General features: G+C 41.9%; 2 protein-coding genes and 1 long non-coding RNA gene across 3 annotated transcripts; all 3 read left to right on the top strand.

Moving 5' to 3' along the window:
* Window positions 1-3,441: 3,441 nt before the first annotated feature.
* LOC120812556 (uncharacterized) lies at window positions 3,442-5,545 on the top strand. Its single transcript, XM_078097513.1, has 7 exons — window positions 3,442-3,545; window positions 3,800-4,003; window positions 4,111-4,349; window positions 4,444-4,556; window positions 4,744-4,937; window positions 5,044-5,241; window positions 5,328-5,545. The coding sequence occupies exons 3-7, from the start codon at window positions 4,287-4,289 to the stop codon at window positions 5,420-5,422; spliced, it is 663 nt and encodes a 220-aa protein (XP_077953639.1). The 5' UTR covers window positions 3,442-3,545; window positions 3,800-4,003; window positions 4,111-4,286; the 3' UTR covers window positions 5,423-5,545.
* A 72-nt stretch (window positions 5,546-5,617) lies between these two features.
* Window positions 5,618-12,304, top strand: LOC144391001 (uncharacterized). The gene is made up of 9 exons (XM_078097512.1): window positions 5,618-5,868; window positions 6,166-6,294; window positions 6,478-6,618; window positions 10,797-10,874; window positions 11,029-11,108; window positions 11,203-11,315; window positions 11,503-11,696; window positions 11,803-12,000; window positions 12,087-12,304. Exons 5-9 carry the CDS (start codon window positions 11,034-11,036, stop codon window positions 12,179-12,181), a joined length of 675 nt encoding a protein of 224 aa, XP_077953638.1. The 5' UTR covers window positions 5,618-5,868; window positions 6,166-6,294; window positions 6,478-6,618; window positions 10,797-10,874; window positions 11,029-11,033; the 3' UTR covers window positions 12,182-12,304.
* A 72-nt stretch (window positions 12,305-12,376) lies between these two features.
* On the top strand, window positions 12,377-13,636 carry LOC144391002 (uncharacterized). Its single transcript, XR_013454861.1, has 3 exons — window positions 12,377-12,627; window positions 12,925-13,053; window positions 13,237-13,636. It is a non-coding gene; the product is annotated as an uncharacterized LOC144391002 (long non-coding RNA).
* Window positions 13,637-15,523: the final 1,887 nt, after the last annotated feature.

Here is a 15,523-nt window from a genome sequence, read left to right as displayed (position 1 = left end):
TCTCCCGAGCCTGAGGCGAGAGCACCACTTGAAAGCGTTTCGACCTCCAGACCCCTGGAGTTGGTTTGTGTGGACTTTTGGTCGGCTGAGGACTCCTCCAACAGGTCCCTAGATGTTCTTGTCGTTAGTGACCATTTTACTAAGCTGGCCCAGGCTTACCTCTGCCCCAACCAATCTGCTAAGGCTGTAGCGCAACAACTCTGGAACAACTTTTTCTGTGTGTATGGCTTTCCTGAGCGTGTACACTCGGACCAAGGAGCCAATTTTGAAAGTAGTCTGATTGAGGAGATGCTCCTGGTTGCTGGTGTTCATAAATCTCACACTACACCCTACCACCCCATGGGCAACGGAGCTGTTGAGAGGTTCAACCGCACCCTCGGTAATATGATCAGAGCTCTTCCACCAAAGGCCAAACACCGATGGCCCCAGCTACTGAAATCTCTCACTTTCTCTTACAACGCGACAGTACATGAGACCACAGGCTTTGCCCCATTCCAACTGATGTTTGGCAGGACTCCCAGGCTGCCTGTTGACTTGTTGTTTGGCTCTGTTCTGTTAGATGATCAGGTGGTGGATTATGATGCCTATGTGCAGTGTCTCCGCCGTGATTTGGCAGACGCTATGAGGGTTGCCCAGTGCTCCACCACCAAGCAGCAGCGGAGACAGGAAAACCTTTATAACAAGAAGCTTAAGGGTTCCCCGGTGGATGTTGGTGACAGAGTTCTGCTAGCCAACAAAGGTGAACGAGGAAAAAGAAAACTGGCTGATCGCTGGGATGGCCACCTTTACACTGTTGTGGGGAAACAGGAGAACACTCACACCTTCAGGATTAGGAATTGTGCCACAAACCAGGAGAAAGTAGTCCACAGGAATCTCATCATGCCTGTAAACTTCCTGCCCCTCCCGACCGGGTCTGAGGATGATTCTGGTGGCAGTGATCTGAACACTGGTGCTTTAGAGGATTCCATGCTGGGAGATGAGATGTGCTCTGTTTCGCTGCCTAGCTGTGCACCTGAAGACAGGACGGTGTCCTGGGTCTCTGGACTCCCAGCCACCACCGTGAATCCACTGACTGCTTCGTCAGATGCTCCTGGTAATGATGACCCTGATGAGACTGTGATTGACCTACCTGTTGAACGGGAAGGTCCGACAGTCTTGACTGACTCTCAAGCAGTTGCCTCTGAGCCCCTAATTGACGCACAGCCTGCTGACAGCGGTTCTCTTGTCAGGTCGGATGAGCGTTGTCCTCGAATTAGCGCAGCTTGCAGTGAGGGGTCATTGGGGGTGAGGACTAGGTGTGGGAGGGCTGTTAGACCTGTTTTGAGGCTTATCCAGCAAATGCACCAGAAAGCTTTGTCATGGTTATGATGTTTTTTTTTGAGTACTTGTGAGTGTGACATGTTCTATGTCTCTTTTTGACTGTTGGGATGAGTTTTATGTATTTTCTCTGTACGGTAGAGCCCTGTATAGGACCACCAGTAGTGTGTGTCTCTGGGTGGGATGTATTGTATTGTACTGTACTGTATGTATTCTTTGATATCTTGTATATTAACATGTATACGGGCATGTTTTCCTGTGGGTGTTGAAAGGACTTGCTACCCTTTCTCATTCTAATTCTTAAGGGATAGCCATTGGCTGGACTACGAGGTGTCAATGATTGAAATGGTACTGTACATTTACGTTTGCGAGACATCTTCGTTTATTTTTATTATACTGAATATTCAAAAAAAAAAAAATAATAATTTTTTTTTTTTTTTCTGTTTTCATGTTGTGAATGACTTACCTGGTATGTTCGTGGTTTGGTTGAATTTTGTTTCTTTGGGGGGGTTTGGATGAGCAAGTGGAGATCAGCAGGGGGGAATGTAACAGGTGTTTGACTCCACTTGCCATCGCTAAGAGTCATGACAGGGTGTCACGTGGGTGCCCTCTAGTGGGTCCCTGCGGACGTGGGTGCGACACCCTGTAGCTAAAAAGTTAGTCTGCTGCAGGGTGTGTAACTGTTATGATGCCACGAGGTTCCTTCTGAGAACTTAACTTGTGTGTGTTCGCCAGGTATGTCATGTTGTAGCTAAAAAGTTAGTCTGCTGCAGGGTGTGTAACTGTTATGATGCCACGAGGTTCCTTCTGAGAACTTAACTTGTGTGTGTTCGCCAGGTGTCTTAACGTCACACAATAAACGGCCGATACGAGCCGAATGTGGTCCGTGTCCTGGTGGTGATTTTAACAACACAACGCAAGCAAGAGTACAACCGCTACACACACACACACACACACATATACACTCACATTAACATTTTTCAGTTCTCACAAACATGTGCAAATTATCTAAAACTGCTGTTTGCGAGCCTTGTTTTGTGCAAAGGCAATCACAATGTCCTCCTTGTCCAAAGACTGGCGAACATCGCGCTCAATTCAAGTAAGTGCCAGTCCTGTGAGCCTCTCCGCTTCATGATGCCGGGCTAGGGTTGCCAACTGTCCCGTATTACGCGGGACATACGGAATTATGGGCATTTTTGATTTGTCCCGACCGTGACAGCGCCAGTTCCATTTTCCAATCACAGCCTCCTAAATCAATGACGCGCGTAAAACTCCCGGTTGTTGTGACGCATCCGACCAGTGTGCGCGGGTGCCGGGTGACCCGGCCGCCGACCGCTAGCACCTCCAGTCAGCCCGCCAGTGAGGGGCCCCTTGAGGGGGGATCCCGATAACTGTGTCATTGCACTTTACTGCATTGACTATCAGAGGGGCGCTCACAGAGTTTGTCGTTGCATTTGACTCTTAACCAGTTGATGTTTTGGGACCCCTGGCCAGCTCGGGGCCCCAAGCAATTGCTTGGTTTGCCTGTCCTGTCGCGACGTATGGAGGACCAAAAATGACTTAAGTATAAATAAATAAATGAATAAACGAATAAATGTGTAAATAAATAAATAAATACATGATTAAATGTATAAATAAATGAATAAATGTATAAATAAATAAATACATAAATAAATGTATAAATAAATAAATACATTCATGTATTAATATAAGTTGATATCTAAACAGAACATAATTAAATAAATAGATTTCTACATTCACTATTTATTTATTTCTACATTTCTGTATTTCTTCATTTATTTATTTCTACATTTCTGTGTCCGTATGTAAATGAGCTTACGATGGGCCGAACCTCATTCTTGAGCAGGATTGGTCAAGTAGAAGAGCGAGACAGAAGCAATCGATCCCGTATCGTCTAAAAGCTGCTAGCAGCGCTCATGGCTTCCAACCGGCGGCCGCTGGCTGATTTGCTAAGAGATGTGGCTGAACAGCTTGAAACGTATTTTCAAACGTTTAGGCAGCATAACAACAACAGCAGTTGTTTAGCTAGCTAAATACTGTTGTTCAAGGTGGCAACATAATAAGCAATACAACAAAAAAACCTTGTATTAAACTGAACCAGCCTTCGCTTTTTTTCTTTTTTTTTGCAGCAGCAGCACCTGGAACCGCAAATGTGCCAATTTCACCTCCACGGCCACATAACATTACACCCGGGCACCCAGTGGATGGTAGGTTTCTGCAGGGAACACGTTCCCATGTTAAATCCCCTGTGCGGACTAAATAACTATCGCCATGATGAGTGATTTATGAGTAATTTATTTACTGTGTTGTACGATCTGGACCTTGAGTCTCAAATTGGAGTTTGTTGATGCTGTGCTTCAGATCACATGGGTGTGCTAGGGTTTGGTCAGCCAACAAGTTTCTTCTGCAATGCCCATATTCTCATATTCACTGATTATAGCTTATCTTCACTTCATTCTAGCTGAGGTTTCAAGACTGTTTGGTCCATACAATGGAGGAAGGAGGACAACAAGGAGGCGGTCTGTTGCCACGCCTGCACCACTTTGTTCTTACACCCACCTATTTTGCTGTATTGAGGATAAAAAAGCAGCCATAGTTCCCAACCGATACGCAAAAGACAGAGTTGCTGCTGCAGGGCTTGGAGAAAAACGTCTCACATTCCAAGGTATGTCCGGCATCATGATGTGAAGACGTTTTTAGTTACCTTTCAAAAACAATAAAGGTTAATAGTATTTCAAGTTTTTTGATAGTATTACTGTCTTCTATTTTCAGGTAGTCACACCAATCCAGATGAATTTAGGGAAATTATTTTAGAGGCAATCCCAAAACTCAGACTAGGGGGAGGATTGGAGTTGCTCAAAATCTCTGGAACAACACGAAGTCGCCAACTGATCCTCATACCTCGTCCCAGTGAGGGTTACCATGTGAGACATTTGAAAGATCCACAAATGCAGATCGGTCATGCTACAATTTTCGTCCGACCACTGCAAAGAAACCTCAATCTTGATCATGTAAGTTCCTAACTTTTAAATTTGGGTTCCAAAAGGAAATTCACATAACTCACATAAGTATAGCTTGCATTACATTTTTAAATGATCTATACAGGAAGTTCAACAAGGAGGCAGTAATGAGTTAGGCGGACACCTTCAGAAGTGTCTGACATGTGGAGAGGAGTTCCCTTTCACAAGAATCAAGGCTCACAGTGATGAATGCGTGAGGTATTGCTCTACAGAACTAAAATGTTAAATATTTCATGCGAGAAATCGTACACCAGACATTGAGCATTAGACTTGGAAGTCCTAACAAAAGATATCGATATTGGATATCGTCCTAAATATTGGTCTTGAGGGAAGAGTTGTATATGATTGGATTTATTCTATTCATTTGACCATTCTTTTTTTTTAGTGGCAGTCAATCAATCAATGACGTTGGGGTCACCACCACAGAAAGTGCCTCCCGAAGTGAAGGTAGATTGTTCGGCATGTTGACAAGACTACAGAGAAGTGAGACAACCAGGGCCAGCAACACAACACCTCAGGGACATGTGGCTGCTCCTGAGATAGTTGACCTGGTTCCCACTGAGGAGAGGGGCTTTCCAGGTGTGTTACATCATTTAAACATGCAACAATGTACTGCAATACATTTTTGCTCTCTACATATCAATTCATCCCGTATTCGTTTTAACAATTTCAAAACTTTTTTTAGATTGGAAAATTCTTTCAAATCCCAGCGATGCAGCAAAGACCTTCAAAGAAAATATTTTAAGCCAGCATGCAACGGGAAAGTCCTTGTATCTTGCCATGGATCTGAGAGACAGTGCGGAGGACAGGGAAAGGGCATTGCTTTCTTTTTATAAGATGGCCAATGTTGAGTGGGCTTGCCCCCTGACATGCACACTCAAGGGTAAATTTGGTTACACACACACAACTAAAGAGTATAATATATTAATTTAACTGATGCCAAGACTGTGTGTTTTGATTTTTTTTCAGGAGATCCAGCTATTGGTGATGGCGTCACTCGACATTTCTTTGCAACCAACATGTCCAAACGGCAACATGGTTTTGAGATGAATTTTGGCACGTGACTATTTTGACTCTTTGACTGATGGCTGGTTGTCAGCTATCAGGCTAATAACGGATCTGTCAACTTACCCAGAACGAAAGTGATTCAGCTGCTTTGATCCTGTGATCACACAAAATATTCTGATTCTGTATGATAGTTTGAATATATGTTCTTGAAATTCTTCCCTTTTGATGTTCCTGTTCTCTTTTAATTTAAGTGCCAGGAGGAGCTCTTCTTTTTGAGGGTGAACAAGATTATCTGATTCCCTCCACCTTGCATTACCTTTTGGAGAGTGACTTCTTTGTTGTTTCTGGCCGAATGATTGGTCATTCATTCCTCCATGATGGGCCTTGCCTTGGAGGACTGAGCCCAGCTATCCTGGATGTGCTCTTTGGTGGATCCCCAGAAGAAGCGATAATCGATATTAAGGACTGTGCTGACCTTGATATCCGTGAGACAATCAAAGTGGTAATGTACATTTTAATGATATATATTTGGGGCAAATAATACCTGATGTCAGACAATTTTCTTGGATATACTGTATAATACTACAATCGCATAGTTAATTAAGTTAATGTTTTTTCAGAGGAAGTTTAAAAAGTTTCCCAACAACATGCTGAAAAAGCTAAGAAATTAGAATATTTTACATGTGGTTTGAGATCTCTGGGTGTTGACAAGTTGTTCTTTCCCTATTTGTTGTATAAATTCTAAAGTCTTTAGATATCCGGAATTCTAATTGAAATCTATTCCAATTTTCATTGTTAGCTGGAGGGTACAGGAGAATTGTCATCAGAAGATAAGAACAATATTAATGAGTTGGTACTGTCTTGGGATTTGCCTCAAGTCACATCTGAGAACAGAAGATGGCTGCTGGACAAGCTGATCCTCCACGCAGTGAGTATTCTTATCTCTCCTTCAAAGATCATTTAAACCAAACAGACAAACAACCGTAGAAGTTCGGATTCAAAATGTTGTATTTCACATTCTTTTTTGTGCTACACACAGATGTTATTGTATCACGCAAATTAGTTAGATTAGTATGGCGACTTTGCTTTTTGTAATGAAAATATTTTTCAGATCCTTGGAAGAACCTCAAGAGAGGTTAAACAGCTACGCAGGGGGTTAAAGGAGACACTGATCTGGCCTTTGCTAATTGGGAGGAAAGACACAATTCCCCTCCTCTTTCCAAGAGCATCTCATCTGCAGTGCACACCACAGGTCAGTGACCCCATGACAAGTCTAAAGCACTCTTCTAAACTCACATAAATTGCTTTCTCAGAAACATGCAGTTTTGTACTCCCATGCAGCCGTTGGTTTATGAAGTTGAGTTTCATAGTAATGAACTGACAGTAATTGCTGCCTAAAAGGAAGGAGACCTGTTTAAGTGTTACCGTGTAAAAAAAACAATGTCATAATTTAAAGTTTTATTATTATCAAAAATGTCTCATTAACCTTTCCACTGTAGTGTTATATTTATAATAAATACAAATTAATAAAATAATGTGTTTGTCCTTGTTAAGGGCTGTTAACATGACAACTGTGACGGCTCAGAGTTGAAGCGGTAATTGTAAAGTATTAACTGATCCAGCATCCGTGTTCACATTCCGGATTTTTCTTAAAGACAGGACATGCATGATTTATATGACAGAGTGGGAGGGGTACACCTCTAATTGTGTATGAATGTGCACGTGCATGTAGACTACCTTTCTGCATAATATATATATATATATATATATATGAAGTGCTGTAGTGGTAAAATTAGAGGTGGGTAAACTCTGAATTTTGTGATCATACAGACCTCGACGCGATGCGAAGCAACGCAACACAAAGCGTCGCGACTCTGCAAGGCTGTCCTGGCTATATTGCATTATGTTTTCTGTCCAGATATGTGGGTGGCATCTGCTCTCTATTTCTCCTCTCACTGTGTCTTCAGTTTCAGGTTCTTCTTCCTCTGTATCTCCCTCTACTTCAGATTCTAATTCAGATTCTCCACTCTCATCTCTCCTGCCCCTGTTTCTTCTCTTACTCCTCTCTTACTACCTGTTTCTTCATCTCCTCCCTCTATTTCATCTTTCTCTGTCTCCCCTTTCTCTGTTTCTTCATTCTCTGTTGGTCTTCTTTCATTTCCTCCCCTTTCCTCTTCTCCACTCTTTGGTTCTCCACTGTCATGATTTTGTTCTCTCATCAGCCGTTCTCTCACTATTCGACCTGGTGTTTCTCCTCTCCCTGTCCTCTCTGCATCATTGCCTGTCCTATCACTGCCTGAAAAAATATGTTGAATTTAAGAGTTGTGGGGCTGAGAACACCAATTAAGCAGCCTGTCAATTACACTGACAACATAAGTTAAAGGAACACTCATGTACTACCCTATGTCATCATAAATAGCCTATACATCATGTTTTTTTCACATTGAGAACTGACTTGTTTTCAAATAATCTATGTTTACAGTGCATTTTGCTTACAGGCTACTCTACACCTTTCATTACTTCAAATAATTGATTAAGCATATAGGCCTATTCAGTGAAGCAACAGCTTTGCTCCCCGCTCACGTTTTCTATGCGAGAGCAGGACATGATGCCATCATGAAAGTAAAAAACGAATATATTTGACTTTGACCGAGCTATTGAAGATTCTATAGCTAAACTAAAACATTTCACTTAGCATTTCTCTTAGCTATGTCTAACTGGCTTGCACATAATCTGTTGACAATTTTTCAATGAATTGGCCTAATCTGCAGCAATATGTGTGAGGATGATTACTCATTTTATTAGACCTATTTAGATGGGACCGGGAAGGCTGGCTTGTTACCTGCATCATCGTATTTGAAAGCACGTTATTAGTAGCGTTTGTCCCAGTCTTAATGCGATGTTGTGCGAACCAAAACAACGTTTAAAAACGTGAATTGATCTTCTTCAGTCTAACTTTGTACTTGAGGCCTTTTGCGGGCATCTGTGGGAGTGGGAGCACTCAATGGTCTCTACAAATATCGCCTGATATCCATTGCTAATTACCGGCGGTAATCCATTCTGTAGTATCTTGGATACTTCCGGTTCAAATGTCTGTCATGGTGTGATGAGGTCATCAAGGTGCGCGTTTATGCGCAGAAGTAAATATGCACTAATAAAGATGGACGAATACAGCGCAGACTAAAAGAAACTCACTGGTACGTGTTGTACTTAGACAATTAAATGTCAGTGCACGCACACGAATATTACACAGGTAGACAGGCAGGCTAATCCACAACGTGTATGTGTTTACACACCTCCTGGATCCTGATTGTAGTCGCTGCTGCAGCCGCAAGGCACTGATTGGATGGTCACAGACTATAATACAGCGCAGATGAAAATGATTCAGACTACGGCGTTTATATGTTCAACAATAGGAAACGTAGTCTTAGCTGTTTTAAAATTACACCAAGTTTATTTCGGATTATTCCAACGGAAGAATACAAGGCGCAGGGAATTTTGAGGTGCGAACGCCACTTAGAGGTGCGTAAACGCTATTTCCAAAATTCCAGAGGTGCGTAAACGGCGTTTACGTGCATTTACCCTCCACTACAGCCCTGTATATATGTATGGCAGCGGTTCCCAAACTCAAGAATGCCGCGGCCCAATTTGAAATCTGAAAATCTTTCGCGGCCCACCCAAACCTTTAATCACAACTCTAAACATCTCATCTCATCTCTCTCAAAACATAATGAAAAATGATGAAATAAAGCAAAAGTTTGTCTCCTCGAGGTATTTGCTCGCTTGCGAAACGTGAACTTCGTTGCTCGCGAGGAGAATCTCTGCTCGCGCTCAAAGGAGTTTTCTACGCGCTCGCTGTTGTTGTTTTTGACAGTAAGGTGGAGACGGTGCTTTCAGGGTCCGATCGATGCTGCGAGGTGCGTCTGCTCCCGCCGCCCCCCCTTGCCATCCACGCCTTAAATCTTCGGCTGCTTTTAGAATATCTTATTTTCCCTGTTAAGATGGTTCAGCTACTATAGAGAAAAGGGCACCGTCTCTCGCTCTTTAATCTCATGAAATGCTCGGCAAGAAGGACAGCTTTGTTTCTCCGACGCGCCCTGAAACAAGCTCCATATCTCACGTGCTTGAGCTCCGCTCAGCATCTCGCCGTCGTAGACGAGCTTTGGCATGTTTGGTAGAGCGGCTTGAGCGCCGTGTACAACCAGTATGGATCAACCGATTAACCAATTGATCCATATATATAAGGCGCTCCAGATTATAAGGCACTGCCGTTTTTTGAGGAAATTAAAGCCTTTTAAGTGTGCCTTGCACTGCATGAAAAATGAGATTTTCGTCCCCGTAAACGCCCGGAAATCTCCGACAATTTGCAACCCGCGCACGTCACGTTTGTCTGTGCGACAAATTGTCGGAAACTAACCATGACGTAGGTGGAGAGCTGGCGGAGGTGCGAATGGCCCGAATTAGCATATGAATGCAGCGAAACCGCGGGTGGCCGAGCCGAGCGGGCTTGAATATCCTTACTCCTTATTGGATGAAACCACAACTTACGAACAAATAAAATCACTCGTGATTGGCAGCAAAACCACACGTGGGCAGACCAGGCTTGAGTTTCCTTGTTCATGATTGGATGAAACCACAACTTTCAATCACTCGTGATTGGTTGGCAGATCTGTCCCTATTGGTCACCCGCCTCATTTTATTTATATATATTTATATATTCATATTATGCTGTATATTCATTTCATGGTTATCCTATGTAGGCTACTACACTATTATTAGGATACCAACCAGGACATTAATGAATTTATAGAGAAAATGAACATTTGCCACATGTTTATGCAAAGAAAGAGCTTTATTAACAACACACAAACAACAACTACATACAAAGTAAGGATCTGCCCACACTTGGGTAACGGCGGTTTAAAAACCGCTTGAGGTTCCACCTTGTCATCAGACAGCACACTTTGTCTCGATTCCAGCAGCTATAAAAACAACAATGAATCAGTACTGTGCGATGCGATGCGTACGGACACAATACATCTATCAATGCACCTGAAAAAAGTCAGCAAATAAACTCTGACCCTCTCACTGCATGAAAAGTGGGATTTTCGGCAGTATGCGGCAGTGTAAATTGTCGTGGAATTTCAGGTTTACGGCAAAACTGCCAGAAATTGTCAGAAATTTATGTGGGCCTCCCTTGGCAGTTGTCCCCCCATGACCCCCCTCCTCCTAATTCTAGGGGAGGCTTTGTCATGTAAATGAAAATGCTGTGAGCTATACAAATGCAAATCAGGGTCGCAGAGGGAGTTTTAGCCCAGGTTTTTTTAAAAGATAAGAAAATCTCTGGTACAAATAGATCAGGCTCAGTAGCCTAATTATAGACTTGTATTAAACTGAACCAGCCTTCGCTTTTTTTCTTTTTTTTTGCAGCAGCAGCACCTGGAACCGCAAATGTGCCAATTTCACCTCCACGGCCACATAACATTACACCCGGGCACCCAGTGGATGGTAGGTTTCTGCAGGGAACACGTTCCCATGTTAAATCCCCTGTGCGGACTAAATAACTATCGCCATGATGAGTGATTTATGAGTAATTTATTTACTGTGTTGTACGATCTGGACCTTGAGTCTCAAATTGGAGTTTGTTGATGCTGTGCTTCAGATCACATGGGTGTGCTAGGGTTTGGTCAGCCAACAAGTTTCTTCGTCCGACCACTGCAAAGAAACCTCAATCTTGATCATGTAAGTTCCTAACTTTTAAATTTGGGTTCCAAAAGGAAATTCACATAACTCACATAAGTATAGCTTGCATTACATTTTTAAATGATCTATACAGGAAGTTCAACAAGGAGGCAGTAATGAGTTAGGCGGACACCTTCAGAAGTGTCTGACATGTGGAGAGGAGTTCCCTTTCACAAGAATCAAGGCTCACAGTGATGAATGCGTGAGGTATTGCTCTACAGAACTAAAATGTTAAATATTTCATGCGAGAAATCGTACACCAGACATTGAGCATTAGACTTGGAAGTCCTAACAAAAGATATCGATATTGGATATCGTCCTAAATATTGGTCTTGAGGGAAGAGTTGTATATGATTGGATTTATTCTATTCATTTGACCATTCTTTTTTTTTAGTGGCAGTCAATCAATCAATGACGTTGGGGTCACCACCACAGAAAGTGCCTCCCGAAGTGAAGGTAGATTGTTCGGCATGTTGACAAGACTACAGAGAAGTGAGACAACCAGGGCCAGCAACACAACACCTCAGGGACATGTGGCTGCTCCTGAGATAGTTGACCTGGTTCCCACTGAGGAGAGGGGCTTTCCAGGTGTGTTACATCATTTAAACATGCAACAATGTACTGCAATACATTTTTGCTCTCTACATATCAATTCATCCCGTATTCGTTTTAACAATTTCAAAACTTTTTTTAGATTGGAAAATTCTTTCAAATCCCAGCGATGCAGCAAAGACCTTCAAAGAAAATATTTTAAGCCAGCATGCAACGGGAAAGTCCTTGTATCTTGCCATGGATCTGAGAGACAGTGCGGAGGACAGGGAAAGGGCATTGCTTTCTTTTTATAAGATGGCCAATGTTGAGTGGGCTTGCCCCCTGACATGCACACTCAAGGGTAAATTTGGTTACACACACACAACTAAAGAGTATAATATATTAATTTAACTGATGCCAAGACTGTGTGTTTTGATTTTTTTTCAGGAGATCCAGCTATTGGTGATGGCGTCACTCGACATTTCTTTGCAACCAACATGTCCAAACGGCAACATGGTTTTGAGATGAATTTTGGCACGTGACTATTTTGACTCTTTGACTGATGGCTGGTTGTCAGCTATCAGGCTAATAACGGATCTGTCAACTTACCCAGAACGAAAGTGATTCAGCTGCTTTGATCCTGTGATCACACAAAATATTCTGATTCTGTATGATAGTTTGAATATATGTTCTTGAAATTCTTCCCTTTTGATGTTCCTGTTCTCTTTTAATTTAAGTGCCAGGAGGAGCTCTTCTTTTTGAGGGTGAACAAGATTATCTGATTCCCTCCACCTTGCATTACCTTTTGGAGAGTGACTTCTTTGTTGTTTCTGGCCGAATGATTGGTCATTCATTCCTCCATGATGGGCCTTGCCTTGGAGGACTGAGCCCAGCTATCCTGGATGTGCTCTTTGGTGGATCCCCAGAAGAAGCGATAATCGATATTAAGGACTGTGCTGACCTTGATATCCGTGAGACAATCAAAGTGGTAATGTACATTTTAATGATATATATTTGGGGCAAATAATACCTGATGTCAGACAATTTTCTTGGATATACTGTATAATACTACAATCGCATAGTTAATTAAGTTAATGTTTTTTCAGAGGAAGTTTAAAAAGTTTCCCAACAACATGCTGAAAAAGCTAAGAAATTAGAATATTTTACATGTGGTTTGAGATCTCTGGGTGTTGACAAGTTGTTCTTTCCCTATTTGTTGTATAAATTCTAAAGTCTTTAGATATCCGGAATTCTAATTGAAATCTATTCCAATTTTCATTGTTAGCTGGAGGGTACAGGAGAATTGTCATCAGAAGATAAGAACAATATTAATGAGTTGGTACTGTCTTGGGATTTGCCTCAAGTCACATCTGAGAACAGAAGATGGCTGCTGGACAAGCTGATCCTCCACGCAGTGAGTATTCTTATCTCTCCTTCAAAGATCATTTAAACCAAACAGACAAACAACCGTAGAAGTTCGGATTCAAAATGTTGTATTTCACATTCTTTTTTGTGCTACACACAGATGTTATTGTATCACGCAAATTAGTTAGATTAGTATGGCGACTTTGCTTTTTGTAATGAAAATATTTTTCAGATCCTTGGAAGAACCTCAAGAGAGGTTAAACAGCTACGCAGGGGGTTAAAGGAGACACTGATCTGGCCTTTGCTAATTGGGAGGAAAGACACAATTCCCCTCCTCTTTCCAAGAGCATCTCATCTGCAGTGCACACCACAGGTCAGTGACCCCATGACAAGTCTAAAGCACTCTTCTAAACTCACATAAATTGCTTTCTCAGAAACATGCAGTTTTGTACTCCCATGCAGCCGTTGGTTTATGAAGTTGAGTTTCATAGTAATGAACTGACAGTAATTGCTGCCTAAAAGGAAGGAGACCTGTTTAAGTGTTACCGTGTAAAAAAAACAATGTCATAATTTAAAGTTTTATTATTATCAAAAATGTCTCATTAACCTTTCCACTGTAGTGTTATATTTATAATAAATACAAATTAATAAAATAATGTGTTTGTCCTTGTTAAGGGCTGTTAACATGACAACTGTGACGGCTCAGAGTTGAAGCGGTAATTGTAAAGTATTAACTGATCCAGCATCCGTGTTCACATTCCGGATTTTTCTTAAAGACAGGACATGCATGATTTATATGACAGAGTGGGAGGGGTACACCTCTAATTGTGTATGAATGTGCACGTGCATGTAGACTACCTTTCTGCATAATATATATATATATATATATATATATATATATATATATGAAGTGCTGTAGTGGTAAAATTAGAGGTGGGTAAACTCTGAATTTTGTGATCATACAGACCTCGACGCGATGCGAAGCAACGCAACACAAAGCGTCGCGACTCTGCAAGGCTGTCCTGGCTATATTGCATTATGTTTTCTGTCCAGATATGTGGGTGGCATCTGCTCTCTATTTCTCCTCTCACTGTGTCTTCAGTTTCAGGTTCTTCTTCCTCTGTATCTCCCTCTACTTCAGATTCTAATTCAGATTCTCCACTCTCATCTCTCCTGCCCCTGTTTCTTCTCTTACTCCTCTCTTACTACCTGTTTCTTCATCTCCTCCCTCTATTTCATCTTTCTCTGTCTCCCCTTTCTCTGTTTCTTCATTCTCTGTTGGTCTTCTTTCATTTCCTCCCCTTTCCTCTTCTCCACTCTTTGGTTCTCCACTGTCATGATTTTGTTCTCTCATCAGCCGTTCTCTCACTATTCGACCTGGTGTTTCTCCTCTCCCTGTCCTCTCTGCATCATTGCCTGTCCTATCACTGCCTGAAAAAATATGTTGAATTTAAGAGTTGTGGGGCTGAGAACACCAATTAAGCAGCCTGTCAATTACACTGACAACATAAGTTAAAGGAACACTCATGTACTACCCTATGTCATCATAAATAGCCTATACAGCATGTTTTTTTCACATTGAGAACTGACTTGTTTTCAAATAATCTATGTTTACAGTGCATTTTGCTTACAGGCTACTCTACACCTTTCATTACTTCAAATAATTGATTAAGCATATAGGCCTATTCAGTGAAGCAACAGCTTTGCTCCCCGCTCACGTTTTCTATGCGAGAGCAGGACATGATGCCATCATGAAAGTAAAAAACGAATATATTTGACTTTGACCGAGCTATTGAAGATTCTATAGCTAAACTAAAACATTTCACTTAGCATTTCTCTTAGCTATGTCTAACTGGCTTGCACATAATCTGTTGACAATTTTTCAATGAATTGGCCTAATCTGCAGCAATATGCGTGAGGATGATTACTCATTTTATTAGACCTATTTAGATGGGACCGGGAAGGCTGGCTTGTTACCTGCATCATCGTATTTGAAAGCACGTTATTAGTAGCGTTTGTCCCAGTCTTAATGCGATGTTGTGCGAACCAAAACAACGTTTAAAAACGTGAATTGATCTTCTTCAGTCTAACTTTGTACTTGAGGCCTTTTGCGGGCATCTGTGGGAGTGGGAGCACTCAATGGTCTCTACAAATATCGCCTGATATCCATTGCTAATTACCGGCGGTAATCCATTCTGTAGTATCTTGGATACTTCCGGTTCAAATGTCTGTCATGGTGTGATGAGGTCATCAAGGTGCGCGTTTATGCGCAGAAGTAAATATGCACTAATAAAGATGGACGAATACAGCGCAGACTAAAAGAAACTCACTGGTACGTGTTGTACTTAGACAATTAAATGTCAGTGCACGCACACGAATATTACACAGGTAGACAGGCAGGCTAATCCACAACGTGTATGTGTTTACACACCTCCTGGATCCTGATTGTAGTCGCTGCTGCAGCCGCAAGGCACTGATTGGATGGTCACAGACTATAATACAGCGCAGATGAAAATGAT

Source organism: Gasterosteus aculeatus, chromosome Y (genome assembly GCF_964276395.1).
Source record: "Gasterosteus aculeatus chromosome Y, fGasAcu3.hap1.1, whole genome shotgun sequence".
Taxonomy (NCBI): domain Eukaryota; kingdom Metazoa; phylum Chordata; class Actinopteri; order Perciformes; family Gasterosteidae; genus Gasterosteus; species Gasterosteus aculeatus.
This window is presented reverse-complemented; position numbering and strand designations above follow the sequence as displayed.